This window comes from Hyperolius riggenbachi, chromosome 1 (assembly GCF_040937935.1).
Source record: "Hyperolius riggenbachi isolate aHypRig1 chromosome 1, aHypRig1.pri, whole genome shotgun sequence".
Taxonomy (NCBI): Eukaryota; Metazoa; Chordata; class Amphibia; order Anura; family Hyperoliidae; genus Hyperolius; species Hyperolius riggenbachi.
Window position 1 is genome coordinate 216,386,912 of NC_090646.1, and position 27,965 is coordinate 216,414,876.

Genomic DNA, 27,965 nt, shown 5'->3' on the forward strand with positions numbered 1-27,965 from the left:
TCTTTTTTTGTGGTGCCCAAATTTATACACCTGCCTAATTTTGTTTAAACAATTATTGCACACTTTCTGTAAATCCAATAAAGTTCATTTCACTTCTCAAATATCACTGTGTGTGTCTCCTATATGATATGTTGAACTGACATTTTTTATCGTAACCACCAACAATTTATACAGGAAAATCATGACAATTAACAAGGTTGCCCAAACTTTTGCATCTCACTCTCGGTACAGGGTAGGTTAGTATTAAGCATAGATGCAGGGAAGGTAAGTGTGAGACTACAGGCTAGGTTAGTATTAGGCATAGATTAAGGAAGGGTAGAGTTAGTCATAGGCAGGGGTAGGTTAGCGTTAGACTTAGACATAGGTAGGGGATAGCTTAGTGTAAGGCATAGATGGTGGGAGGTTAGTACTAGGTGTAGGTAAGGGGTAGGTTAGTACTAGATGTAGGTAGGGAATGGGTTAGTACTAGGTAGGTAAGGGGTAGGTTAGTAATAGGTGTAGGTAGTGGGTAGGTTAGTGTTAGGCATAGATGAAGAGGGGTTAGTATTAGACATGGGCAGGGCATAGCTTAGTGTAAGGCATACATGAGGGGAGGTTAGTACTAGGTATAGGTAAGGGGTAGGTTAGTACTAGATGTAGGTAGAGGATAGTTTAGTATTAGATGTAGATAAGGGGTAGGTTTGTGTTAGGCATATATGGTGGGAGGTTAGATTTAGACATAGGCAGGGGTAAGTTAGTGTAAGGGATAGATGGTGGGAGGTTAGTATTAGACATAGGTAGGAGGTAGGTTAGTGTTAGGCATAGATGGTGGGAGGTAAGTACTAGGTGTAGGTTGGCGGTAAGTTAGCACTAGGTGTAATTAGGGGGTAGGTTAGTGTTAGGCATATATGGTGGGAGGTTAGTGTTGGACATAGATAGGGGTCAGTTAGTGTAAGGCTTCGATGGTAAGAGGTTAGTATTAAGTGTAGGTAGGGGGTAGGTTCGTACTAAGTGTAGGTAGTGGGTAGGTTTGTGTTAGGTATAGATGGTGGGAGGTTAGTATTAGACATACAGTACAGACCATAAGTTTGGACACGCATTCTCATTCAAAGAGTTTTCTTTATTTTCATGACTATGAACATTGTAGATTCACACTGAAGGCATCCAAACTATGAATTAACACATGTGGAAGTATAGTACATAACCAAAACGTGTGAAACAACTGAAGATATGTCATATTCTAGGTTCTTCAAAGTAGCCACCTTTTTCCTTTGATTACTGCTTTGCACACTCTTGGCATTCTTTTGATGAGCTTCAAGAGGTAGTCACCTGAAATGGTCTTCCAACAGTCTTGAAGGAGTTCCCAGAGATGCTTAGCACTTGTTGGCCCTTTTACCTCCACTCTGCGGTCCAGCACACCCCAAACCATCTTGATTGGGTTCAGGTCTCGTGACTGTGGAGGCTAGGTCATCTGGCGCAGCACCCCATCACTCTCCTTCCTGGTCAAATAGCCCTTACACAGCCTGGAGGTGTGTTTGGGGTCATTGTCCTGTTGAAAAATAAATGATGGTCCAACTAAATGCAAACCGGATGGAATAACATGCCGCTGCAAGATGCTGTGGTAGCCACGCTGGTTCAGTATGCCTTCAATTTTGAATAAATCCTCAACAGCGTCACCAGCAAAGCACCCCCACACCATCACACCTCCTCCTCCATGCTTCACGGTGGGAACCAGGCAGGTAGAGGCCATCCGTTCACCTTTTCTGCGTCGCACAAAGACACGGTGGTTGGAACCAAAAATCTCAAATTTGGACTCATCAAACCAAAGCACAGAGTTCCAATGGTCTAATGTCCATTCCTTGTGTTTTTTAGCCCAAACAAGTCTCTTCTGCTTGTTCCCTGTCCTTAGCAGTGGTTGCCTAGCAGATATTGTACCATGTAGGCCTGATTTACACAGTCTCCTCTTAACAGTTGTTCTAGAGATGTGTCTGCTGCTAGAACTCTGTGTGGCATTGACCTGGTCTCTAATATGAGCTGTTAACCTGCGATTTCTGAGGCTGGTGACATGGATGAACTTATCCTCCGCAGCAGAGGTGACTCTTGGTCTTCCTTATCTGGAGCCAGTTTCTTTGTAGCGTTTGATGGTTTTTGAGACTGCACTTGGGGACACTTTCAAAGTTTTCCCAATTTTTCAGACTGACTGACCTTCATTTTTTAAAGTAATGATGGACACTCGTTTTTCTTTACTTAGCTGCTTTTTTTCTTGCCATAATACAAATTCTAACAGTCTATTCAGTAGAACTATCAGCTGTGTATCCACCTGACTTCTCCACAACGCAACTGATGGTCCCAACCCCATTTATAAGGCAAGAAATCCCACTTATTAAACCTGACAGGTCACACCTGTGAAGTGAAAACCATTTCAGGTGACTACCTATTGAAGCTTATCAAGAGAATGCCAAGAGTGTGCAAGGCAATAATCAAAGCAAAAGGTGGCTACTTTGAAGAACCTAGAATATGACATATTTTAAGTTGTTTCACACTTTTTGGTTATGTACTATACTTCCACATGTGTTAATTCATAGTTTGGATGCCTTCAGTGTGAAACTACAATGTTCATAGTCATGAAAAGAAAGAAAATTATTTGAATGAGAATGTGTGTCCAAACTTATGGTCTGTACTGTAGGTAGGAGGTAGGTTAGTGTTAGGCATAGATGGTGGAAAGGTAAGTACTAGGTGTAGCTAGGGGGTAGGTTAGTACTAAGTGTAGGTAGTGGGTAGGTTAGTGTTAGGCATAGATGGTGGGAGGTTAGTATTAGACATAGGTAGGAGGTGAATTAGTGTTAGGCATAGATGGTGGGAGGTAAGTACTAGGTGTAGGTAGGGGGTAGGTTAGTGTTAGGCATAGATGGTAGGAGGTTAGTGCTAGGTGTAGGCAGGGAGTAGTTTAGTGTTATAGAGTATCGTCAATACTCACGCCCAAATTTCCTTGTGCCTTTTTAAATTGAAGGCCTGGGAGAACTTCAAGAAGAAAGAGCAGGTGCACAACTAAAATGACAAGGCTGTTCAACTTTCCTGAATGTATTGAAAGAGCTGAAGTGTGTGGAACATGTTTGTTTTTTGGAGGTTATAGAGCAACATCCTCTAATTCACAATTTATTTTTTTGTTATTATGTATCTGCTGGTTCTTTTCTGTCTGGAAAACAGAACTTATTTTTGCAGACTCATTTATGTAAGTGTGCATGTTGGGCAATCCCCTTCAATGTATCTGAGTGATATCAGCAGAATAAAGTCATCAGCATGAAAACATACGAAACCTACAGATAAACTGTGTAGAAGAAGCATGCAAAGAAGAAAGCACTGTACACTATACATACAAGAAACCTCAAATCAATGATAAAGCATATTTGGAATATGATTTACAAATTGGAAATGCAAATGCACACATCTTAGTAAGGGGGCTTTTAGGACCATTGTAGTCCCTTACACACTCCAATGAGTTCTGGGTCACCATGAGCTTGCTGGTTAGTCTGTACCTCTCGGTTTACAAGCCCTACTCCATAGAGCCAAATTAATCCATGCCATGCACTGATGAGGATCAAACAATCCGAAACAGTCTGTATGCATGTTGGATTATTATGGCTCTGTACAATTTAACAAGCTGACACATCATTGCATTCCAGCGGTTCTGGAGGTGTGTTTAGCTTCTAAGGGTACAATGGTTAATTTGCATATATTCAGCAGTGGTGCTCTGGGAGACATCTCAAGCTCACTCCAACCTGAATTATCGCAAATTCTTTCTGTTTTAGGAAAGCAATTTTTTGTTTTTCTTAACATCTTAGTAAGGGGGCTTTTAGGACCATTGTAGTCCCTTACACACTCCAATGAGTTCTGGGTCACTATGAGCTTGCTGGTTAGTCTGTACCTCTCGGTTTACAAGCCCTACTCCATAGAGCCAAATTAATCCATGCCATGCACTGATGAGGATCAAACTATCCGAAACAGTCTGTATGCATGTTGGATTATTATGGCTCTGTACAATTTAACAAGCTGACACATCATTGCATTCCAGCGGTTCTGGAGGTGTGTTTAGCTTCTAAGGGCACAATGGTTAATTTGCATATATTCAGCAGTGGTGCTCTGGGAGACATCTCAAGCTCACTCCAACCTGAATTATCGCAAATTCTTTCTGTTTTAGGAAAGCAATTTTATGTATATATTATGCATAGTATAAGGTTAATGCTGTTTTTTAACACTACATGTAGTATACTGTAATTTATAGTAATTTTCTATGTTTTAACTAAATGATCATGCTTTGAAGTCTTTAATGTGCGTATCTCTTTACTTTAACTTATTGTGATTTACACAGCCAAGAAGTCATAGCGATGTGTCTGCAGAGTTATATAAGCAAAGAATAAAAAAGCTGGAAGAACAGCGAGTGGAGGTAAAACTTCTCAACTCAGAGATGTCATTGCTCTACAAATAGGAGGAAGTAAATATCAGTTACATCCATATACTGGATGCATCTCAAATAGCTAACTCTTTATACAGTTGCCTATTCACTAATCCATTTGTCCTGACACAAGATCTTGCTTGAAAAAGATGGTGTGGGGGGTCCACTGCAGTATGTAATTGCCTGGGGACCCAGAGCCAGTGATGGGTCCACCAGGTTTCCCACCCCCTACATAATTATTGAACCTCCCCTGGGGCCCCCCACAGAGTAATCACCACTCACCTGTTCAGCCGACACACGCCCTCCAGTCTGAGACCTTGGACCCTATTCACTAGTACAGAGCCTGATGGTATAGAACTCACTTTGGCGATATAATTGTCCAGCAAGTTTTCTTCCCCCCATGGAACTGAAGATATCACCCATCAGAAAGCAATGCTTCCCATCAGATATAGGTGAGAACTTTTCCCCTGCTTGGTTTCTAGCTCAATTCTATTAAAAATCTATTTGCAAAACATGGCAGAAATAGATCTCTTTCTGATTTCTATCAGAGAGAGGAATCTATCTTTTGGCATGTGCCTGTTGCAATGCCCTTGCAGGCCTTCTGAAAAACAGTGTGTAGAATGACAGTGCCATAATGTCAAACATATGAGGATCAAGGACAATGGAGCCCCAGGGCAAATTTAAACCCAGGGGACCCCTTACAGATGCCCCCAACTAAAAAACTGTGCTAGGGGGCCCTTTATTGCAACTAAATTTCCCCCCATGGCCACTGAGCTGGCTGCTGCACCCCCTTATCACCACCCAACTTAACTGTGTTCCCCAAGGCCTCTGCAATGCCTCAGCAGAGTACCATTTCACCAGTCTCGGTGGATGCACTCCTCTGTCAGTCTATAGATCCATGCACAGTAAAGTTGGGGGGAGAAACCTTTGGGGAACCCCCTTCCCCCTCTCCCATGGCGCCCCTCCATGAAAATAATTGTAATGCGGCAGCGTTTCACCAGGAAATAACCGTAATGCGGCAATGTTTCACCAGAAAATAATTGTAAAGCGGTAGTGCTTCACCAAAAATTACACTTATTGCGGAAGCGTTTCACCAGAAAATACATGTAAGAAAGAAAATACATGTAAGGAAGAAGGCACACAGGGGGACATAGGGATGCACAGGAGGACAGAAGGAGGCACACAGTGGGGCAGAAGGAGGTACACAGTGGGGCAGAAGTAGGCACTAAATGGGGCAGGAGGCGGCACAATGGGGACAGATTGGGACACAAAGGGGGACAAAAGTATGCACAGGAGGAAAGAAGGAGGCACAGGGGGGCTGAAGGAGGCACACAGGGGGCAGAAGGAAGCAAAGGGAGATAGAAGTATGCACAAAAGGGGACAAAAGGGGGACAGAAGGTGGCAGAGGGGGATGTAAGGAGGCACAGGGAGACAGAAGGAGGCAGAGGGGGACAGAAAGAGCCACAGGGAGACAGAAGAAGGCACAAAGGGGCACAGAAGGAGGAACAGGTGGACAGAGGAAGGAGCAGGGGACAGAGATGGCACATGGGGACTGAAGAGGCACATAGAGACAGAAGGGGGCACAAAGGGAGACAGAAGGAGGCACAGAAGGAGGCAGAGTGGGACTGAAGGAGGAACAGGGGGCAGAGGTAGAACAAGGGGACAAATAAAGGCAAAGGGGGCATAAGGAGGCAAAGGGGGACAGAAGGAGGCACAAAGGGGCACAGAAGGAGGCAGAGGTGACACAGGGGGACAGATGGAGGCGCCCATGGGGTGGGGCTTAGTCCAGGGTGGGGCTTAATTTGGGGGCAGGGCTTAATCCAGCAACATGGCACCCCCAGGACCAATGGCACTCCAGGCAATGACCTGTACAGCCTATGCCTAGAGGCGCCCCTGGGGCCCCTAAAGGTCCTGGGGCAATTGCCCCCATTGCCTCTATGGAAGCTCCGGCTCCAGCACTAGTGTAATTGTGTAACTGAGTAGGTAAGGGAAGGCATCAACACCAGCAGAATGAGAAGGTGCGGAGCACCCCTAGTAAAACCTGAATGTCCCTATGTGCAAGTGCATGAACACACCACAATCAATAAATTCAAGTGTAAAAAACATGTAACACAATACAAAATGCAATATTTCATATGTAAAGAATTCTGTTTTATGTTCTAGTTACTGCATGTAAACAAGCAATGGGACAAAACATACAGACACATGAAGCAGGCGTATGAAATAAAGGTAATTTTTACACTTAAATAGAGCTAGAGCTGACACGCAGCACGGTACATTAGATCTTAAAGAGGAACTGCAGTGAAAATAACGTAATGAAAAAAAGTGCTTAATTTTTACAATAATTATGTATACATTATTTAGTTAGTGTTTGCCCATTGTTAAATCTTTCCTTTCCCCGATTTACATTCTGACATTTATCGCATGGCGACATCTTTACTGCTGGCAGGTGATGTCTGTGGAAAGAGATGATGCCTTTTTGGCAGTTGGAAGCAGCTGTTATTTCCCACAATGCAACAAGGCACCCACAGTGTGATGTCAGTACCTAAGTGCTGACATCACACTGTGGGAGGGGTTTCACCACAATATGAGCCATACAGAGCCCCCTGATGATCCGTTTGAGAAAAGGAAAATATATCTCATGGGAAAGGGGATAGCAGCTATTGGTTGGGATGAAGTGCAATCCTTGGTTACGGTTTCTTTTTAATTCAACACTTATACTAAATACTCACAATTTTCAGAAACGCTTGACTTTCCAATTCGATAATAACAAATTGGTTCAAATTAGAAGGTGTTGATCAATACCATCTGACATGATTGGATTGGTTATAATTTTCAATACCAATTATGGCTGTGATTGATGATAAAGTCTCAAAAAACATAGATATGCTGCACTTTCCTCCAAAAACATAGAACATTTGTACAATAGTTTGGGATAACAACCACAAGACTTAATGGAAACGATTTCCAAAAATAATGGGATTGCAGCTTCAGCACAATGAAAGCTGTAATGTTCCATACACATGTGGACACACATAAACACAATGGCATTTTAAGAGACATACATTTGAACAAAATCCGCTTGAGTGGTATTTACAGTGTTCTTTTTATTCAGGTTTCAGAACTGAAAGCGAAAGCGTCATGTAAATGCAGCAGCAATGAACGACAACACAGGACTCTACAGACGGATGAACAAACACAGCATATTCAACAGGTATCATTAGTGGAATACAAGAAAAAAAATAACAGTGGCTGTAACGGGCTGCATTGGGATCATTTAGATTCACTAACCCTGGTACAATTGCTGTGGGTAGACAGCATACAGCAATTTTATTGGTATTCATGAACATAACGTACTGTATAGGTACATGATGAGTTGCTAGCAAAATATACATTCCACCATTTGAGGAACGTATGTTGTACTGTCAACGTTCATATTATTATCAGCCAGCATAGTAGGTGTTGCCAACTGCCAAGTACCTGTGTTTTGCAAATGTTTCTCCAGTCACATGACTACTGATTGCTAGTCACATAACTGGCGATCTACCAGGCTTCTTTCAGCACTCGCTTGCAGCTAGGCTTCCACTATTGGGCTTTCTCATCTCCATAGGCTACAATATGAGGGAGACAAAGTGGAATCCTAACAACAGTTCCTCCCAGGGGCAACGTGGGAGGCACAGTGGTAGTGCTTGCCCCCACTCTTTACACCCCAGTAAGGGAGAGGGGGAGTAACCAATCCACCTCACTATGTCCCTTCCTAGTAAGCAATGTGGTGTGCCATGATGAGGTAGTGCACTACATAACAGGGTCTCTGCATCAAGTAATGTACAGGCAACCTTCTTTGGAGTACAGCAGCAAATATCCTTCAGGCTGGATTTGCAGTTGTTAGATGCATAGCATAGTACATGCGTTTTAATGAGTGTGAACTGCAATGGAGACCAGACATAAACATTGAGGCTATGTTTACAGTGGTCAGTAGCATAACACATCCTATACAATAAAACTTAAAGGGGCACTATTGCTAAATGTATATTTTTTAGACCCTTTAGCATACATATGTGTAGTTGGAGGATTGATTTTCCACATTAGGCACTCTTTTGCAAATGTATTTGTTTTCTGGCAATAAACTTTTAGAGACATGCATTCACGTCAGTTGTTGTAGCTTTCCGACGCCAATGCAGCCTATACCATTGTGTAATAGGGAGGCATCTTGTCCTAGGTAGTGAGTGGCCGTTATCTTCCACCCCCCTGGCCATCTCATTTCTTTTCTCCCACCTTGTAACTGCAATATCGAGCAGTTACTGAGCTCGCAGCAGCAGCCATAAAGAGATGGACGCAGCCTCCTCCGTGCTACGTAGGATGTTGCTGTGAGCGGCTGCGTGTACTCTGCCCGGCCACCAAGGACCCACTTTACCTATGCAGGCAAAGAAACGGACACCTATTGTTGTCCGTTTCCATGGTAACCTGACTGGCTTTTTGCTCTGCGCAGGCTAGCGGTGGCATCAAAGATCTCACACAAGCGATGTAGCTGTGTGTTGCTCTCGATTGTGCATTGACCTTTATTTATACAAAGTATACATACACATATATATATATACCAATATATATATAGTTATATGTTAATATTTCAACAACAAAATTACTTTTACTTTATTTAAAAACAAACAATAAATAAATAAATGTTTGTTTTTAAATAAAGTAAAAGTGATTTTGTTGTTGAAATATTAAAATATATAACTATATATATTGGTGTATATATATATGTGTATGTATACTTTGTATAAATAAAATCAATGCACAATCGAGAGCAACACACAGCTACAGCCCTTGTGTGAGCTCTTTGATGCCACCGCTAGCCTGCGCAGAGCAAAAAGCCGGTCAGGTTACCATGGAAACGGACAACAATAGGTGTCTGTTTCATTGCCTGCATAGGTAAAGGGCGTCCTTGGCGGCCGGGCAGAGTACACGCAGCCGCTCACAGCAACATCCTACGTAGCACGGAGGAGGCTGCGTCCATCTCTTTATGGCTGCTGCTGCGAGCTCAGTAACTGCTCGATATTGCAGTTACAAGGTGGGAGAAAAGAAATTAGATGGCCAGAGGGGTGGAAGATAACGGCCACTCACTACTTAGGACAAGATGCCTCCCTATTACACAATGGTATAGGCTGCATTGGCGTCGGAAAGCTACAACAACTGACGTGAATGCATGTCTCTAAAAGTTTATTGCCAGAAAACAAATACATTTGCAAAAGAGTGCCTAATGTGGAAAATCAATCCTCCAACTACACATATGTATGCTAAAGGGTCTAAAAAAGATAAATTTAGCAATAGTGCCCGTTTAACTGTCTCTGCGTCATTCTCTTTCCCTGTCTGTGTGTCTGTGGTTTTTTGTACTGCGCAGTACAGTAAACCGTTGGGACAGGAGAACGGACCAGGGAGCGTGTGCGTTATGCAACTGACTCTGTAAAGTAGCCTTAGCGATAAGTCATTTGTTTTTGTAAATATGAGTGAAATGAGGACATGAGTGACAAGTCAACATTTTAACATAGTAAAATAAGTAATTCAAGCATATTGAATTAATAATCATGGTCTCTTTTATTTTAACGATACCTGTACAGTACTTAGGTATATGTAAACACACTAAACTTTTTTCATATCTGACAATAGTTTTGCAATAAACTGAACCCAGACTGCCTTGCCATTTTTCTCATATCCGTATGTTAAATATAATAATAATATCCAAAGCAAATTGGCATGACTTTTCTTTCTGCAACGTGTGCAATGAGAGTACATAATAGACATAACAGTGTGTGTAAAATAGTGTTTACAGGAAACCAGATAATATTAGCACACAGGATTTCTAAAATTAAAAAGAAATCAGCCAGTGTAGAAGGTGGTGCCAAGTAAAATGTATCAGCAAACCACAAAAGCTTCCTCAGGAAGCACTCTGCCCTCACTTGAAACAATAATCCCCATACACGCCTCACATGTCATAGAATTTGATGTTTTGCAGAGCTTGACTGTTTTTCTCCTGTTTTTCTTTAGGATTTAGCATTGCAACTGTAGTGAGGAGTAGAAAAGAAAGGACTTACAGTATCTGAAATACCAAATAAAATAAATGTAATTTTTTTCTATCATGAAAAAGATGCAAAATAAACAAAACACTTGTGAAAAGCAGTGTCCAGGGAATAACTGCAGACTCTGATGTTAATAACTCTGATCATAATAGACTGATTTCTGCTTGGCCATACTGTATGAGGTCTTTTCTGTGACTGACGCTACACTTTAAATTGAATCCTTGCTGATATAAATAGCTCCTAGTGATGACTTTTTAAGGCAGGGAGACACTTATTTGAATCACAGGTATTTTGCCACATAGCAGAAAACACATGCATCCAATGCAAGTCTATGGGCTGCAGATTAAATTGCATTGGTCTGCAATTTTCCTTTTTCCAGTATACCTTATGCAAATTGCATGCAATTTGCACACAATGCTTTCCTATTGAGTTGCAAAAGCATGTATTTTTTAATGCGTTTTTATGTTAAGCAGATGTAGTAATATATTTCCTCTTTTGTTTTGTTTTTCTTGTTTCTGTTTATACCTCAACACTCTCTAAGCACATGGTGGTCATTTTATTTTAAACTCAAGGACGAACACGGTGATTCCAGCGCTGGAGACTTGGGCGCAGCCGGCGCCACCATAGGCCGTAATAGTAATTACGGCTATAGCAGCGCACAGGGAGTAACTTCGGCACCGTCAGAAGACGAAGCTGAAGTTACTTTTAAAACACAATAATTCGGCTTCCAGCAGTTGCTGGAAGCCGAATTATTTCATTCCCCACCATCCATGGCGGCCTGGAGGGGAAATAGTATTTTACACGGTCGGGAACTTGTGCAGTAGCAGGATCAGCCATATACCGGCTGTATTCTGCACCCAAGTCTCCCGCGCCGATATCTCTTGTACACCTCATGGAGACTGTGATTGGGTCGACGCATTGCAAAGTTACAACTATACATACTATTTCTGACCATGGGTAGCTTCAGTGAGTGCTAACTGACCACTATTGGGCTATCACCTTTTGAGATATATGCACAAACATTAAACTGTTGTCCAGCCCTGGAGAACACTCACCCTCTCTCTCTCTCTCTCTCTCTCTCTCTCTCTTTCTCTCTCTCTCTCTCTCTCTCTCTCTCTCTCTCTGTATATATATATATATATATATATATATATATACACACTGTATTTTTTGGACTATAAGACTCCGTTTTTCTCTCCCAAAAGTGGGGGAAAAAAGTCACTGCATCTTATAGTCCAAATGCAGGAAATTCCTGCCCTGTGAACACCTGCCAATACAAACCTCCAACCCATCGCCATGTCGGGAAATCCCTGTACTGTGCCCATGCAAAGAAGGACACAGGGGGACAAACAGAGAACACGGGGACACAAAGGGGCATAGAGGAGGACACAAGGATGACAGAGGGGGACACATGGGGGACACAGGAGGACAAAAGGGGGGACAGAGGAAGACACAGGGAAACAAAAGAGGTACAAAGGGGGCATAATCCCCAAGATGTCCCTTCACCATGAATGCACCAGGTTTAGTATATATTTTTTCCCCTGGTGTTTTTCCTCTAAAACTATGTGTGTCTTACGGTCAGGAGTGTCTTATAGTCCGAAAAATATGGTGTATATATATGTATATATATATATATATATATATATATATATATATATATATATATATATATATATATATATATATATATATATATATATATATATTAGCATTGGTTCATCATAGCTTGTACAATCTAACATTATTATGCATGGTTTAGAGTTTGATGCCTTTATTTTATATCTTCTTGTGAGTAATTTTTGGAAGTGAGACTGTGAGGATCCGCTCGGCTGCCTACGCAGGCAGGCAGCTTTTTGACCACTATTCAGGTCTGCATTCTGCAGGTCTCTGGAAGAGAGACCTTTTGTCAGTTTTGCAGCTTGCTGCTGAGGAATTTGCATATGTTTGTCATGCAGATTGCCTAGCCACATCCTTTGTAGGCTTGCTCTATATATACCATGTGATATCACAGACCTGGGCTGGTCATAAGGGTTAGTCCTGTGAAACACTCCTGGAGTGTCTGCCTTGCTCATTGTTTAAAGATTAGCCTAGAGTAATTCCTGGGACTGCACTAGGCAGGTTGCCTAGTGCAGTTAGGATTGCATATCTGTTTTGTTTGTCTGTTGCGATTGTCCTGTCCCAGCGGTGGTCGACAGGAGATCGTTCTGATCTTTGCTCTTGGAGTATAGCTGGAGCAGCGGCTGCTACCAGCTATCTCATCTGCCTGTCTAGCTTGGATCGCACTCGCCTTGCGCTAGTGTTGTGGATCCTTCTGTTCTGTCTTCCTGGATCGCACTAGCCTCTTGCGCTAGTGCTGTGGATCCTATCTCTCACTTATTCCTGTTTTCGTGTATCTGTCTTGTCTGCTACGAACGCTTGCTGGAGGCTCGGTGAGGTAACCGTTAAGCAAGCGCTCGCGTCCTCTGTTTCATGTTTGTCTGTCGGTGGTTAGTTAGGCGTGCTTGTCTCTGTTGTGCTTAACACGCGTAGACCACGCATAAACGCGTGCACTGTTGCGAATGAGAGCGGTGTTCGCGTTTAGTTAGCGTTTGTTATTTTCCTTATCTTCTCATTGTATATTTGCTGTGCCTTTGCTACTTTCATGCTCTGCCTTGCTGTAGCCTTGTGTCACCTCTGGCAATCGCCTCCCTCGCGATTGCGTTCCTACTTTGTATCTTCTGTTGTGTGTGCACTGTCGCGGGTTGGCAACTAGATTGGTGCACACACATACCCTCTGTCGCTTTGCTCTCTCTCTTTCAGGGCAGTCTTGTGCGCTGATCACTGAGAGAATTCCACAATTGTTACAGAGACGTTTAGTTTCAATTGAAGTAACAGAGACAGGTGTGGCCACACTCCCTCTCTGAATATTGATAAGGATTCCTCCTGTGGCGTGTTCTGTCCATTGCGGTGGAGCCGCAAACGGACAGTTCTGGCTTGTCAGCCTGCATTTGGTTGTGCATTCGCAATGAGTCACATTGTCATTTGCAATTGCTCTGCAGTTCTGAGCAGCTCAGGATGCTGTCATCATTTCACCAATGGCTTACTACAGCTGAGCTGCAGCCAGATAGCCCTGGATTTCCTGCATGCATGTTGTTGCATAGTACTGCATGCATTTGTTATGATAGTCTTTCAGCTAGCAAATGGTAATCAAGCCAGCTCAGGATTGAATGATTACCATTCAGCTGTGTGGAGATTTGCATGCTTGCATCCATTCACTGATGCCAGCATAAAAGTCTGCCTCCCCTTTTAGACCTCGCCCATCATAGTGTTCAGCTCTCTGAGTTGTCGTTGGGTCTATGCTGTGAAAGTTGTTATTGTAAATGTATAATGCCTTGCTCCGTATTCTCATGTCTGATGGTTGTTTGCTGACCTGCGGAGGCTCAGTGAAATCCTTCTGATCCTGATAGTTAGATTTTGCCAGCACCACTTTGGTGACTGGTAGTAATCCTTCTAGCCATGTTCTTGAGGACGAACTATAGCAGTGGTTGCCATTAGTTCGCTCCTACCTGTTAGTCTTGTCTATCTCAGTGTGAATGTCGCCGTCGCTGCAACAGTGACTAGATTGGCTGAGCATTCCGTCTGTCCGTCTTGTTAATTACCATTACTTGTGCTTAGCTAGTTCTTGATAAATATATATGCAGACTTGCTAATATATATTTATCCATTAGTTGAGTCATTTGTTATTTTCTTTATTCGAGTTACGGAGATTTCTCAGTTACTGTGTTAGCAAGTCTGTTTAGCACGTTTCGGTAGGCTGCGCTTATCGTGATCACCCGTGCTTAGCTAGCATAGTTGTGTTGCTATTATTTACGTTGTTTCCTGTAGTCTTGCCTGTGTGGATGCTTGCTGGTGACTTTTGTTAGCCTGCTTGCTCTGCTTCTGTGGACGTAACTGTGAGCTGCGGTTGCCACTAGTTACGCTCCAATCTATAGTCCTGTCTTGTATCTGTATGAATGCTTGCTATCGCAAGAGCAGCACTGTCATTGCATCTTATTTGTAGTGAAATCGGAAGCCCAGAGCTTCAGTTGCTCTGGGGAGCCTGTGTACCCTTGTGTAGCCTCTTCCATTATCCAGCTCTTAGCCTTGTTGTGCTGGGTGGTCAGAAAGTATGACCCCCCAGCATTACAGATATTTTTTCCTTTGATCTTAGCAACAATCACCTCTTAACTGGATGTATTTTTCTTTTAATATGATGCATTTTTTTATATTGATGTAATGTTTTGATACTAATAAACGGCGATCTGTTTTTTATATAAGATTCTTTGTCTTAGGATGTTTATTATAATTTTGTTTTTTTTGCGCAAGTACTGTATATAGTTATGGTCCTTTATGACCTTGTGTCCTTTATTTCTGAAAGTAGAATACAGTTTATGTTAGAGACAAGCTCTACAATGATACTGGAGCTTCAAAATTGTATGGCACATCACCACCTATCGTATTTATATCATTATTTTTCTTCTAAATAATGTATGTTTATGATTAGTTTTCATAAAGGCCTGTCTTTTACTCGACTTCTGTTTCTGTGTTGTCCAATTTCAGACTCTCCTGGTGGCCACAAAGAAAGCAGAGGATGGTGTGGCACAAGTGACAGAAGGAAACAGGGATTATGATAAATTAAAAGCAGAATTTGAAGTGTTGTTGCAGCAGGTAAATGGATTTGCTTATCACAGATGCCGTAAATCAGCATTACATTAAAATATGCTTACTGTGGACTCTTAAAGGGACTCCGAGCACCTCTTATGGGCATGCCTTTAAGACATTTATACTTTTTTCGCCCCTAGGCCAAGTATGTTGGGGCTCCCCTTCCAAGTGCAGCAGTGCCCCTCCCATTCCATGTGCCACCCCCTCTTCCATGTGTTTCATCCCTGTAGTACAGACCTTCTTTTTCTTACACAGCTCTCTCGGATATCAACTTCCCTTTTCATGTGTTGCTCCCCATTTGCAGCCTTTTCTTTCATATGTAGCAAACCCTATTTCATGTCCAGTCCTACTGCAGGTAATAGGGTGACCTACATGGTCTTCCTTTCATCCTTACAGTCACTCTGTGTTTTTGGCAGGGCACTACTCTTTCCCTTCATTTGAATAGTGTGGTCCTAGTTGCTTCAGGGGTTTTAACCTGGTGTCTAGTGCTGCAAAGTAACAGTGCTACTGCTAAGTAATCATTTTGCTACCATTTATTTTGACAATTAGGAAGTGGAGGAAAATCTCTTCCATGGGGACAGAGACACAAAAGAAAACCATAGGCACTAGCAGGGCTTTCTGGAAAGGCCATAAAAGCTGGGCCTTGGGTAGCTGCAACTAGAGTTGGGCCGAACCTCCGATTTTAGGTTCGCGAACTTCCGCAAAAGGTTCAGTTCGCGAAAAAGTTCACGAACCGCAATAGACTTCAATGGGGAGGCGAACTTTCAAAGTTTTAAAACATTCTATCAGCTGGAAAAATGATAGAAAACATGTTTCAAAAGCTCTAATACCTGGAGCCACACCTAATTGAGTGAAATACACATCACTGCTGGAGGACTCACCCTCCCTCCCCCAAGCAAGGTCCTTTATACCATTTGCCTACCTACACTAATTAGTTATGGGACAGCTGCTACACACTCTGCTAGGGAGATTTTATCCTCCCTTCTCCCTTCTACCGGAGGGAGGAGGGTCTCTTCTGCCAGGGAATTATACTATTTTAAAAACCAGTGTACATCATACCATAGCTGGGAATACATACATGAGAATACATCATACCATAGCTGGGGATACATACATGAGTATACATCATACCATAGCTGGGAGTCGAACCCAGATCTCACTGTGTGGTGGGCACGTCACCCTAAGCACTGTACCACTACAGAAGTAAGTGAAGCTTGCCTAAAATTTAACATTTATGCTCAATGCAATAGAACCATTAGGTTGCTTAAAGGAGAACTGTAGTGAGAGGTATATGGAGGCTGCCATATTGATTTCCTTTTAAGCTATACCAGTTGCCTGGCAGCCCTGCTGATCTATTTGGCTGCAGTAGTGTGAATCACACCAGAAACAAGCATGCAGCTAATCTTGTCAGATCTTACAAAAATGTCAAACACCAGATCATACCATAGCTGGGAATCAAACCCAGATCTCACTGTGTGGTGGGCACGTCACCCTAAGCACTGTACCACTACAGAAGTAAGTGAAGCTTGCCTAAAATTTAACATTTATGCTCAATGCAATAGAACCATTAGGTTGCTTAAAGGAGAACTGTAGTGAGAGGTATATGGAGGCTGCCATATTGATTTCCTTTTAAGCTATACCAGTTGCCTGGCAGCCCTGCTGATCTATTTGGCTGCAGTAGTGTGAATCACACCAGAAACAAGCATGCAGCTAATCTTGTCAGATCTTACAAAAATGTCAAACACCAGATCATACCATAGCTGGGAATCGAACCCAGATCTCACTGTGTGGTGGGCACATCACCCTAAGCACTGTACCACTACAGAAGTAAGTGAAGCTCGCCTAAAATTTAACATTTATGCTCAATGCAATAGAACCATTAGGTTGCTTAAAGGAGAACTGTAGTGAGAGGTATATGGAGGCTGCCATATTGATTTCCTTTTAAGCTATACCAGTTGCCTGGCAGCCCTGCTGATCTATTTGGCTGCAGTAGTGTGAATCACACCAGAAACAAGCATGCAGCTAATCTTGTCAGATCTTACAAAAATGTCAAACACCAGATCATACCATAGCTGGGAATCGAACCCAGATCTCACTGTGTGGTGGGCACGTCACCCTAAGCACTGTACCACTACAGAAGTAAGTGAAGCTTGCCTAAAATTTAACATTTATGCTCAATGCAATAGAACCATTAGGTTGCTTAAAGGAGAACTGTAGTGAGAGGTATATGGAGGCTGCCATATTGATTTCCTTTTAACCACTTGAGGACCCACCCTTTACCCCCCCTTAAGGACCAGCGCTGTCTTAGCTGATCTGTGCTGGGTGGGCTCTGCAGCCCCCAGCACAGATCAGCGTGCAGGCAGAGCGACCAGATCGCCCCCCTTTTTTCCCCACTAGGGGGATGATGTGCTGGGGGGGTCTGATCGCTCCTGCCTGCCGGGTGTTGCGGGGGGGGCACCTCAAAGCCCCCCTCCGCGGCGAAATCCTCCCCCTCCCTCTCCTACCTGGCCCCCCCTGGAGATCCGGGCTGCACAGGACGCTATCCGTCCTGTGCAGCCAGTGACAGGCTGTCTCCTGTCACATGGCGGCGATCCCCGGCCGCTGATTGGCCGGGGATCGCCGATCTGCCTTACGGCGCTGCTGCGCAGCAGCGCCATACAATGTAAACAAAGCGGATTATTTCCGCTTGTGTTTACATTTAGCCTGCGAGCCGCCATCGGCGGCCCGCAGGCTATTCACGGAGCCCCCCGCCGTGAATTGACAGGAAGCAGCCGCTCGCACGAGCGGCTGCTTCCTGATTAATCAGCCTGCAGCTGGCGACGCAATACTGCGTCGCTGGTCCTGCAGCTGCCACTTTGCCGACGCATGGTATAAGCGTGCGGTCGGCAAGTGGTTAAGCAATACCAGTTACCTGGCTATCCTGCAGATCCTCTGCCTCCAATACTTTTAGCCCTAGACCCTGAACAAGCATGCAGCAGATCTGGTGTTTGACATTTTTGTAAGATCTGACAAGATTAGCTGCATGCTTGTTTCTGGTGTGATTCACACTACAGTGGCTGGATAGTGTACTGGTTAAGGGCTCTGCCTTTGACATGGGAGACCAGGTTTTGAATCCTGGCTAGGTCAAGTACCTATTCAGTAAGGAGTTCAAGGCAAGACTCCCTAACACTGCAGGGTGGCCTCTTGAGCGCGTCCCTGTGGCTGCAGCTCTTGAGCGCTTTGAGTCTGACAGGAGAAAAGCGCTATACAAATGTTTGGATTATTATTACTGCAGCCAAATAGATCAGCAGGGCTGCCAGGCAACTGGTATAGCTTAAAAGGAAATCAATATGGCAGCCTCCATATACCTCTCACTACAGTTCTCCTTTAAGCAACCTAATGGTTCTATTGCATTGAGCATAAATGTTAAATTTTAGGCAAGCTTCACTTACTTCTGTAGTGGTACAGTGCTTAGGGTGACGTGCCCACCACACAGTGAGATCTGGGTTCGATTCCCAGCTATGGTATGATCTGGTGTTTGACATTTTTGTAAGATCTGACAAGATTAGCTGCATGCTTGTTTCTGGTGTGATTCACACTACTGCAGCCAAATAGATCAGCAGGGCTGCCAGGCAACTGGTATAGCTTAAAAGGAAATCAATATGGCAGCCTCCATATACCTTTCACTACAGTTCTCCTTTAAGCAACCTAATGGTTCTATTGCGTTGAGCATAAATGTTAAATTTTAGGCAAGCTTCACTTACTACTGTAGTGGTACAGTGCTTAGGGTGACATGCCCACCACACAGTGAGATCTGGGTTCGATTCCCGGCTATGGTATGATGCATACTGTTTTTTAAAATAGTATAATTCCCTGGCAGAAGAGACCCTCCTCCCTCCAGTAGGAGGGAGGAGGGAATAGGTAGAAGGGGAGGGAGGCCAATTAAAATCTCCCTAGCAGAGTGTGTAGCAGCTGTCCCATAACTAATTAGTGTAGGCAGACAACTGAGTCAAATGGTATAAAAGGACCTAGCTTGAAGGGAGGGTGGGTGGGGTCTTAAGCAGTGTGTTTCACAATAACATGTCTGCTGACAGTAAAATGGAGGCGAAAAATTTTGCTCAATACAGCTTTATGGGGCGAATCGAACTTCCGCAAAAGTTCGCCTGATGCAGGCGAACGTGAACCCCCAAAGTTCGCCTGGAACCGTTCGCCGGCGAACCGTTCGGCCCATCTCTAGCTGCAACCCCAGGGGGCACCTGGAGGTTAAACAGGGGTTGCTACATATGAAAGAAAAGGCTGCAAATTGAAAACAACACATGAAAAAGGGAAGCTGCTGCCCAAGCGAGCTGTGCATGAAAGAGAGGGGCTGCAGTACATGGATGATACACATGGAAGAGGGAGATACACATGGAATGGGAGGGGCACTGCTGCACAAGAAAGGGGGGGGCACAATATACTTGGCCTAGAGGTGGAAAACGTATAAATCCCGCCTTGGGCACTAGCCCATTTTCATTCTAATTAAGGCCACAACAAAGTGCCTGGAGGCTGCAAACTGTAAGATTTAAAGTTTAGATAAACACACCTGTACACCTATCATAAGGATTGATTGCAGCGGTATCTTATTTTTTGTGTGCAGACTGCCAATGTTTGCCACAAGTGACTGTAGAATGTCAACATGTGGGAAAATCTGATATAAGCATTATTAAATTGTAGCTGAATATTTCTCAGTTTCCCATTTAACACATTTTAGAGGCACTTGGTTGACATGCATCATACTTTCCAGCTGAAGATATATGAAGAAGACTACAGACAAGAAAGAGCTGAAAAGGAGAGCTTACGTAAAGCAAACGAGGAGCTCCTGCTAATGAACCACAGGTTAAGGCTTCAGAACCAAACAAGATGCAAGGTAACAGCTGAAATGACACTTCACCTTTGTCATGGGAAAAATTCCTTCACATAGGTTAGCTACATACGGTATATAATGAGGTCGGTAATGGTGAAGTCTGGTTCTGTTAAGACTTTAAGATATCATACATACCTGGGGTTTATATCAGTGGCTTTAGCTATGGAGCTATGGTCCCAAGTGCATGCGCTACATTGCTCCCCCTTAAAGTACCCCTGACCCTAACCTTGGCCCCAATATTTTTAATATCATTTTGTTACTGGTGCTGTGCAACTCCAGTGCCCCTGTGGCCCCATTCTGCCATCAAATATGGGCAGGGAGGAAGTGGCAGCTCTTCCTCCCCTCTTCCCGTCTGTAATTCCACCCCCTCCACTCGCCGCTATAGTTACCCTTATGATCCACTGCACACAGCATGCAGGGGTGCTGCACTGTGTGTGGTCTTGTGGTGATCGAGGTCGGAAGGATATCCGACCTTAATTATCACAAGCCCGCACACAGCACAGCTCCACGGCCCGCTGTGTGCAGTGGATCACAAGGAGAATTATAGCGGCGGATGGAGGGGCTGAGTTATGCCACTTCCTTCCCGCCTATTTATGACATGTTTATTGACATGAGCTTTTTAGTATCAAACACTGGAGTATTTTCACACAAAAAATTTGAAATTAAGTTTTAACAGAAATTATGTATGGTGTATTACACTATTTGCATAACTTGCATTCTATACAGAACATGTATAAGATTGGCTTATTGATATTCAAATTCTTGCACAATCAGGGCCCTGGATAACAGAAGGACTTGTTGCACCTGCATCACACCTCCCACAATCTTAGATCAAAAGGATCTAATAACGTGGTTACCCCCAGAGTCTACCTCAAAACCTTTGAAGAAAGAGCCTCCTGTCATGCTACCCCTACACTTTGGAACTCCCTGCCAGCCACACCCATCTCCATCCTTGGAAGCATTTAAGTCCAAACTGAAAGCCACCTTTTTAGTCAGGCATTGATGAACGCCTGATTATTTCCTCTTTAACCACTTGCCGACCAGGGGAATTTTCACTGATCGGTGCTGCGTGGGCTCTACAGCCCGCAGCACCGATCAGCAGTGTAGCAGGGCGATCAGACTACCCCCCTTTTTTCCCCACTAGGGGGATGTCCTGCTGGGGGGGTCTGATCGCCGCCGGCCATTAGTGGGTAGCGGGGGGGGCTCCTCAAAGCCCCCCTCCGCAGCGTTTTGTGCGCTCCCTCCCTCCCCTTACCTCCCTCTCCCTTGCTGGGCTGCGCAGGACGGATAACCGTCCTGCGCATTGTGGGATAGGCTTCAGCCTATCATATGGCGGCGATCCCCGGCCAATCAGAGGCCGGAGATCGCCGATCTGACTTACGGCGCTGCTGCGCAGCAGCGCCGTATGATGTAAACAGCGGGGATTTCTTCCCCGCCTGTTTACATTTTGCCGGCGAGCCGCTCTCCGGCTGTTCACGGAGACACCCTCCGTGAACTGACATGGAAAGGCCGCTCGATCGAGCGGCCGTTTCCATGGTAACCCGCAGACGACCAGTTTACGCCAATCGGCGTTAGCTGGTCGTCAAGAGGTTAACACAGTCCAGCCTGCAAACCTGAATTGATCTGAGACATACCGTATCTATGCGCTTTAAATCGTATGGGAAAACTATTTTTGTATTGTATTATGTGTGTTGCTTATTTTGGAAGAAGTGTAAATGGCACCAAACATTCCATAAAAATGCACATCACATCATCAGAACAAACAGAAATACAATTAAAAATGACTGTGTCATAATCACCACTACTAAATGGTAACCCAGGGGACTCTGTATGTGTAGGCTCATGTTCCATATTAAAAGGAATGTTTACAATATAGCATTGTTTGCTGCTGCTCTTTTGCATGCCTGGAATTAACTGTACAATAGACTAACACTTTTATGCAAATTGGTAGTTAACAGTTAAACTTCAAGCTAAGTGGCAGTGCAATAACATTAGGTTTCAAAATTAAAACTTAGACAATAACATTGCTTGTGGATATGAAATATGATTTGATATGCATCACATTAACTATTTATAGAACCATGAACTCGGGCTGAGGAACTATTCACTAGCATTATGAAGCAAAGTCAATAACCGATCCCTTGGATGTCTCACACATGGGGCCTTGATTAGTTAATTAATGGCCAGAACCCATGTGATTATTTTCAAATCATACCAATATTTAAAATTGTATGAATTATGATTGTTATGTTGTTTATGTAACTGTATTTGTTTATTTAGGTGTCGTGATAGTATAGGTATTGACTGCACCCATTACTGTCATTTTATTATGTTTGTTTATGTTTTGGGTATAGTTTTAATGCTTTTGCTTTTCAATAAAATTACCAATAGCCATTCCTACAGCTAAAACTCCCCTTTCGTTTTTAGATGATGTTCATTTTAGAAATGCAAAAAAACATATGAATGTGCGCTTAGTTGTTTCATATTAGAGGTGAGCAGACAACAACATATAAGGCATTTCAGCAAGATTAAAAATATAGCTTAATTTTAGACCCTTTCCTAGCTTCAAAATTTAAAGAGGAACTTTAACCAACGATTGAACTTCATTCCAATCAGTAGCTGATACCCCCTTTCCCATTAGAAATCTTTACCTTTTCGCAAATAGTTCATCGGGGAGGAGAGGGGGGGGGGGATCTGTGTGGTGGAACCCCTTCCACAGAGTGATGTCATGACCAAGTTAGGGGTTAGGCAGTTTAGGGTTAGGGGGGTCAGTTAGGGTTAGGCAGTTTGCTGTCTTTTGAAACAACAGCTTTTTCCAACTGCTAAGCAAACAATATCTCCCTCTGTGCATAGAACTCTCAGTAATGAACATTCCTTACTGATCACCTGGCAGAACTAAAGATGTCACCACCAGTGATACATTTCAGAATGTATCAAGAAGATGAAAGATTTTACAATGGGCAAACACTGACTAAATAATCTATAAATGAATATTGGAAAACATAAGTAATTTCATTCATTATCTTTAAATATTTACAAGTTCAGAATTTTCTTAAAACAATTTTCTGGGAATCTTTTTTTTAAATTATTATCTGGCATTCCAACTTGGCAAAGGATGTATACCTGAGTATACCATACATACTCAACTACAGGGGTCACATGACTTCCTGGATCATTCTGGCCTCTGGATCATGCTGCCCTGATGCTACCTCCATTCCTGGTAATTTCTAAAAACTATAATAATAATAATAATAATAATAATAATAATAATAACAACAATAACATTTGTAAAGTGCTTTCCACTTTACTTCATAGAGGAGAATGGGGGGGGGGGGGGGGGGGATTGAGTGGTAAGTTTCCAGCCATGCCTTATACTGTACCCAGAAACCCTATTATGCCATATGCCACAGTGACTGTGAGAGGTCAGACCATGGCAAAGATAAAGCAGCAGCCGTCCTGTAGGAGCCCACATTGCCCTGGCCTGTTATTGAGGAGTGGCCTCATCATAGAAGCTTTGAAGGTTGCATGTAACTATAAGAGTATTTTGGAGGAGAAAATTAGACATTGAAGGTGCCCCAGAAGTCTAAGTGACCCATAGGTGTACTTGTTAATATTGATAAATGATAGAAATTTTGGTGCCTGAGCTTCGAGCGCAGTTACCAGCGGGTTTGCGGCGAGGGCGGGGGGGGGGGGTGTCGGTTAGGGTGCCATCGGTGGGGGGGTCAGTTCAGGTTAGGTATTAGTGAGGGGTTGGTTAGGGTTAGGCATCGGTGAGGGGGGTAGCAGTTCAGGTTAGGTATTGGTAAGGTATTGGTAAGGGGTTGGTTAGGGTTTGGCATCAGTGAGGGAATTGGTTAGGCATCGGTGGGGGGGGGGGAGCAGTTCAGGTTAGGTATTGGTGAGGGGTTGGTTAGGGTTAGGCATCAGTGAGGGAATTGGTTAGGCATCGGTAGAGGGAGGGCTTTATGTGAGAATAGGGTTAGGTTTAGCGGTAAAATATCAGTAACATTTACCAATATTTACTAATATTCAGTCAATACTTTGACTGAACACTTTAAGATAATTTGCCTTAAAGTAATAGATCTATACATTATTTTTCTTTCTCTCTAAATTTTGACCACAAATTCATGTAATATAATTGATGCCAAAACATGTAAAAGCCTGAAAAAGGCCTGTGTGCCATTTTAAAGGAGTAAATTACAGTAAAAAAAATGGTTACAGCTAGGTAGGTTTGCTTACTCTCAATATTAAAAAAAAGAATGCAGGAATGTGAAAATAATCTATGTGCTATCTACAGAGTAATGGCAGAGGAAGTATTTGTTTCATTTAGAAAAGAAAAAAAGATTCAAAAACTATATTAGTAAATATTAGTCGATCAGTTGTATAGTACCAGTAGTCTAGTATGTTAGGACCGTTACACTGAATGCCAAAGCCACTCTAGACTGGCATTGTCATTCTGAGTGAGTATTAGTGGATTGCATTCCCAGCAGAGTCCGAGGACTGTAGATGCCACTAATGAGTTTTCCTTGTAGTAGTTTGACTTATAATTTTTTCCCATAAGGCCACAATGAAAGCGCTACCCTCTTGCAGCTGGACTTCAAAATCATTTGTTTATTCTACATTATGGGGATTGCTTTAGGGGAGTGTGACACCAAATCCAGGAAATAAAATAAATAAGAAATATATCCCTTGGAGTGAATATAAAATGACCTTTCCTGTTTTCCTTCCAGTAAATAACAAGCTCTCTGCAATATATGCTGTTTTATATATGTGGCATTACTTACTAAATTGATCCCACTGAGAAGACGCTGCATGCAAGTTATTTATGAGAGGATATAGTAGTAGCATGCTGTGTCTTATTGCATCTTCTTCCTTCCTATGGTATTAACTCATTCTTTGTTTTGGCCTTGAAGCTCTATTATCCTTTTTCGGTTACTGATTATCCAGGTTGAATGTATACTGAGAGTCTAAGAGTAGAGATGGCCCGAACGGTTCGCCGGCGAACGGTTCCCAGCGAACTTCGGTGGTTCGCATTCGCCAACGAATGCTAACTTTTCCAGAAGTTCGGTTTGCTCCCATAATGCACCATTAGAGTCGCCGGCCATTTTACTTACTTGTGTGCCTGCAGTAAATAGAGAAGGGACAGCTGCTGCTGCAGACTCTCATAGGGAAAGATCAGTTAGGCTCTTGTAGGTAGAGGTGAGCATAATGACTTAATTACGATTTCGCGAAATTTCGCGTTATTAGTGTAAGTACGCTTATGGCCGTAAGTACATAATCGTAATGAAGAAGGATTTCGCAAAATTCCGCGTAAGCGTAATTTTCGCGTAGCTTTCACATTACAGTGGGTATCGCAAAATTGCGTTTGCCTTGCATGCAACCGTTTGTAAGAGTAGTTACATAACGTAATTTCGCGATAGTTCATATTACTGTAAGCGTTAATTTTCGCGTAGTTTTCGCGTTACGGTGGGTATCGCGAAATCCTACAGAAACAACAACCCACAAAGTGAAACTAACATGGCTGCCAGATTATATACTAGGAGGGTGGGTCAAACTACAATTGGTTGTTTAGGATGTCTCTCAAAAGAAGCCTGTAATATGATTGGATAATCTCCAATACCTAGACAGTATTTCTTTTTATAGCTAACAAGTAATTACGAAATTCGCGAAATTACGAAGAAATGCGAAATGACGTTATGGTTTAACGTGAAATTACGTTATGAACGAAACGAGAAATTACACGTTGAAAATTACGCTTATGGTATTATCAATTACGATTTTAATGGCAATTACGCTACCATAATTTTGCGCCGTAATAGCAAATTTCGCATGCGTAATTATAGTAACGTGAAATTTCGAAAAATTCGGCTCAACCCTACTTGTAGGCTTGTTAGCTTGCTCCTTGCTGATTCTTATTGCTAAAATAGCACCCCACAACAGCTTTTTTGAGAGCTAATCTTGTTCTTGTGATCTATTTTTTTTTTCTGTGTGTGTCCCACTGACACTTGTGTTGCATAGACACCCTTGATAATTCATACTGTGTGTGTGCCACTGCCAGGCCCAGCACATTCAGTGACACATTGTAATACCCATTACTGCATATACCTACCTACCTGTTGTTCACAGTGCGCCCACCTACCTACGTGAGCTGAGCACACGCAGTGTCACTGTGCCTGTCCGCTACCTGTCTGTGTGTGACAGGTGCACATTGTAATACCCATTACTGCATATACCTACCTATCTGTTGTTCACAGTGCACCCACCAACCTACGTGAGCTGAGAGCATGCAGTGTCACTGTGCCTGTCTGCTACCTGTCTGTGTGTGACAGGTGCACATTCTAATACCCATTACTGCATATACCTACCTACCTGTTGTTCACAGTGCACCCACCTACCTACGTGAGCTGAGCACACGCAGTGTCACTGTGCCTGTCCGCTACCTGTCTGTGTGTGACAGGTGCACATTTAACACAGAACACCTCATCTTTCTCAGCTTCCGCACGAAAGCGTGACATATCTTCCTCCTCCTACTCTGATTCTGGCACCCCACTTAACACTCATCTGCGGCCACCACCAAAGTGCCATCACCCCAGGGCTCAGCGGTGTGGTTTTTTTTTTGTATGTGCCTGCCTCAGATGAAAGCAATGCCATCTGTACTCTCTGCCTCCGAAAATTGAGCCGTGGAAAGACCAAGGCCTGCGTAGGGACAACTACCTTACGAAGGCACATGATTACAAAGCACAAACTGCAATGGGATGACCACCTGAGGAAAAGCAGCACACAAAAGCAAAGCCACACACTGCAGTGGAAGATACCAGGCCGCAATTTTTTCTCAAAAAAGGTGATACCTAAACTGTACTGTGATGTTGAAAGGCAAGTGGTGACATCTCTGGCACACAGCGTTGGGTCAAGGGTCCATCTGACTACGGATGCCTGGTCTGCAAAGCACGCTCAGGCCTGCCCGAAGACTAAGTCAGTCCCCACACACAGCATCTCTGTCTGCACGCCATGTGACTGCCTGCCCCAAGACTAAGTCGCTCCCCACACAGCATATCTGCCCGCAGGCCTCTTGACTGCCTTCTCCGCCACCACCAACAGGGTCCAGGACTCCAGGCGGATTCCTGAATTTTTAAGGCCGCTGCTAGCAGCGGCTGCAACAACAAAACAAAAGGCATGTATGAGTGTCTCGGGGGGTGGCACACCAAAGATAATAAGGTCGTTGCTTCATTGTGGACAGACCAAATTTGATCAGCTGGACAGTCACTGTTGTTCTATCATTGAGCTACCACAGCCCGGTGACCACATGGGCTTGAAAACCGCCACGGCCTGCACTCTGACCATGGTGCGCACCAGTCCAGCATGGCCGTCACTATGCAAACAGCTGTTTGCGATGCGTTACACAGTGAGTTTGGTGTGTCAGTGTGAAGCAGTACACTAATTACACTCCCTGAATTATGTATACACATGCAAGATGTTTTAAGCACTTTAGGCCTGCAATTTAGCATTCAATGTGATCTCTGCCTTTAAAACGCTGCTTTGCGTCCAATCCAGATTTTTCCCTGGGACTTGTGGCGTGTATCCCACTCCGCCATGTCCCCCTCCAGGTGTTAGACCCCTTAAACATCTTTTCCATCACTTTTGTGGCCAGCATTAATTTTTCTATTTTTCAAAGTTCGCCTCCCCATTAAAGTCTATTGCGGTTCGCTAAAGTGAAAGTTTGCGCGAACCGAACTTTCGCGGGAGGTTCGCGAACCCTGTTTGAGAACCGAAAATCGGAGGTTCGGGCCATCTCTATCTAAGAGTTCACATGTGAACATCCTCAGACTGGTAAGGGAAATATATATATCTAATTCATCATGCTTTAATTATATATACAGTTTATAAATGGTATTTA

The 27,965-nt window shown here is 43.4% G+C and overlaps 1 protein-coding gene across 3 annotated transcripts in view; it reads left to right on the plus strand.

Annotated features, from left to right (window-relative positions):
* The window catches only part of TNIP3 (TNFAIP3 interacting protein 3), a 51,465-nt gene that overhangs the window by 12,868 nt on the left and 10,632 nt on the right, over window positions 1-27,965 (plus strand). For 2 of the 3 annotated variants that reach the window (XM_068270281.1, XM_068270295.1), the window contains exons 4-8: window positions 4,349-4,423; window positions 6,596-6,661; window positions 7,548-7,646; window positions 15,088-15,195; window positions 19,919-20,074. In XM_068270281.1, coding sequence (XP_068126382.1) covers window positions 4,349-4,423; window positions 6,596-6,661; window positions 7,548-7,646; window positions 15,088-15,195; window positions 19,919-20,074 — 504 coding nt within the window. The remainder of the gene's footprint in view (window positions 1-4,348; window positions 4,424-6,595; window positions 6,662-7,547; window positions 7,647-15,087; window positions 15,196-19,918; window positions 20,075-27,965) is intronic. The other variant, XM_068270291.1, reaches the window with a different exon arrangement.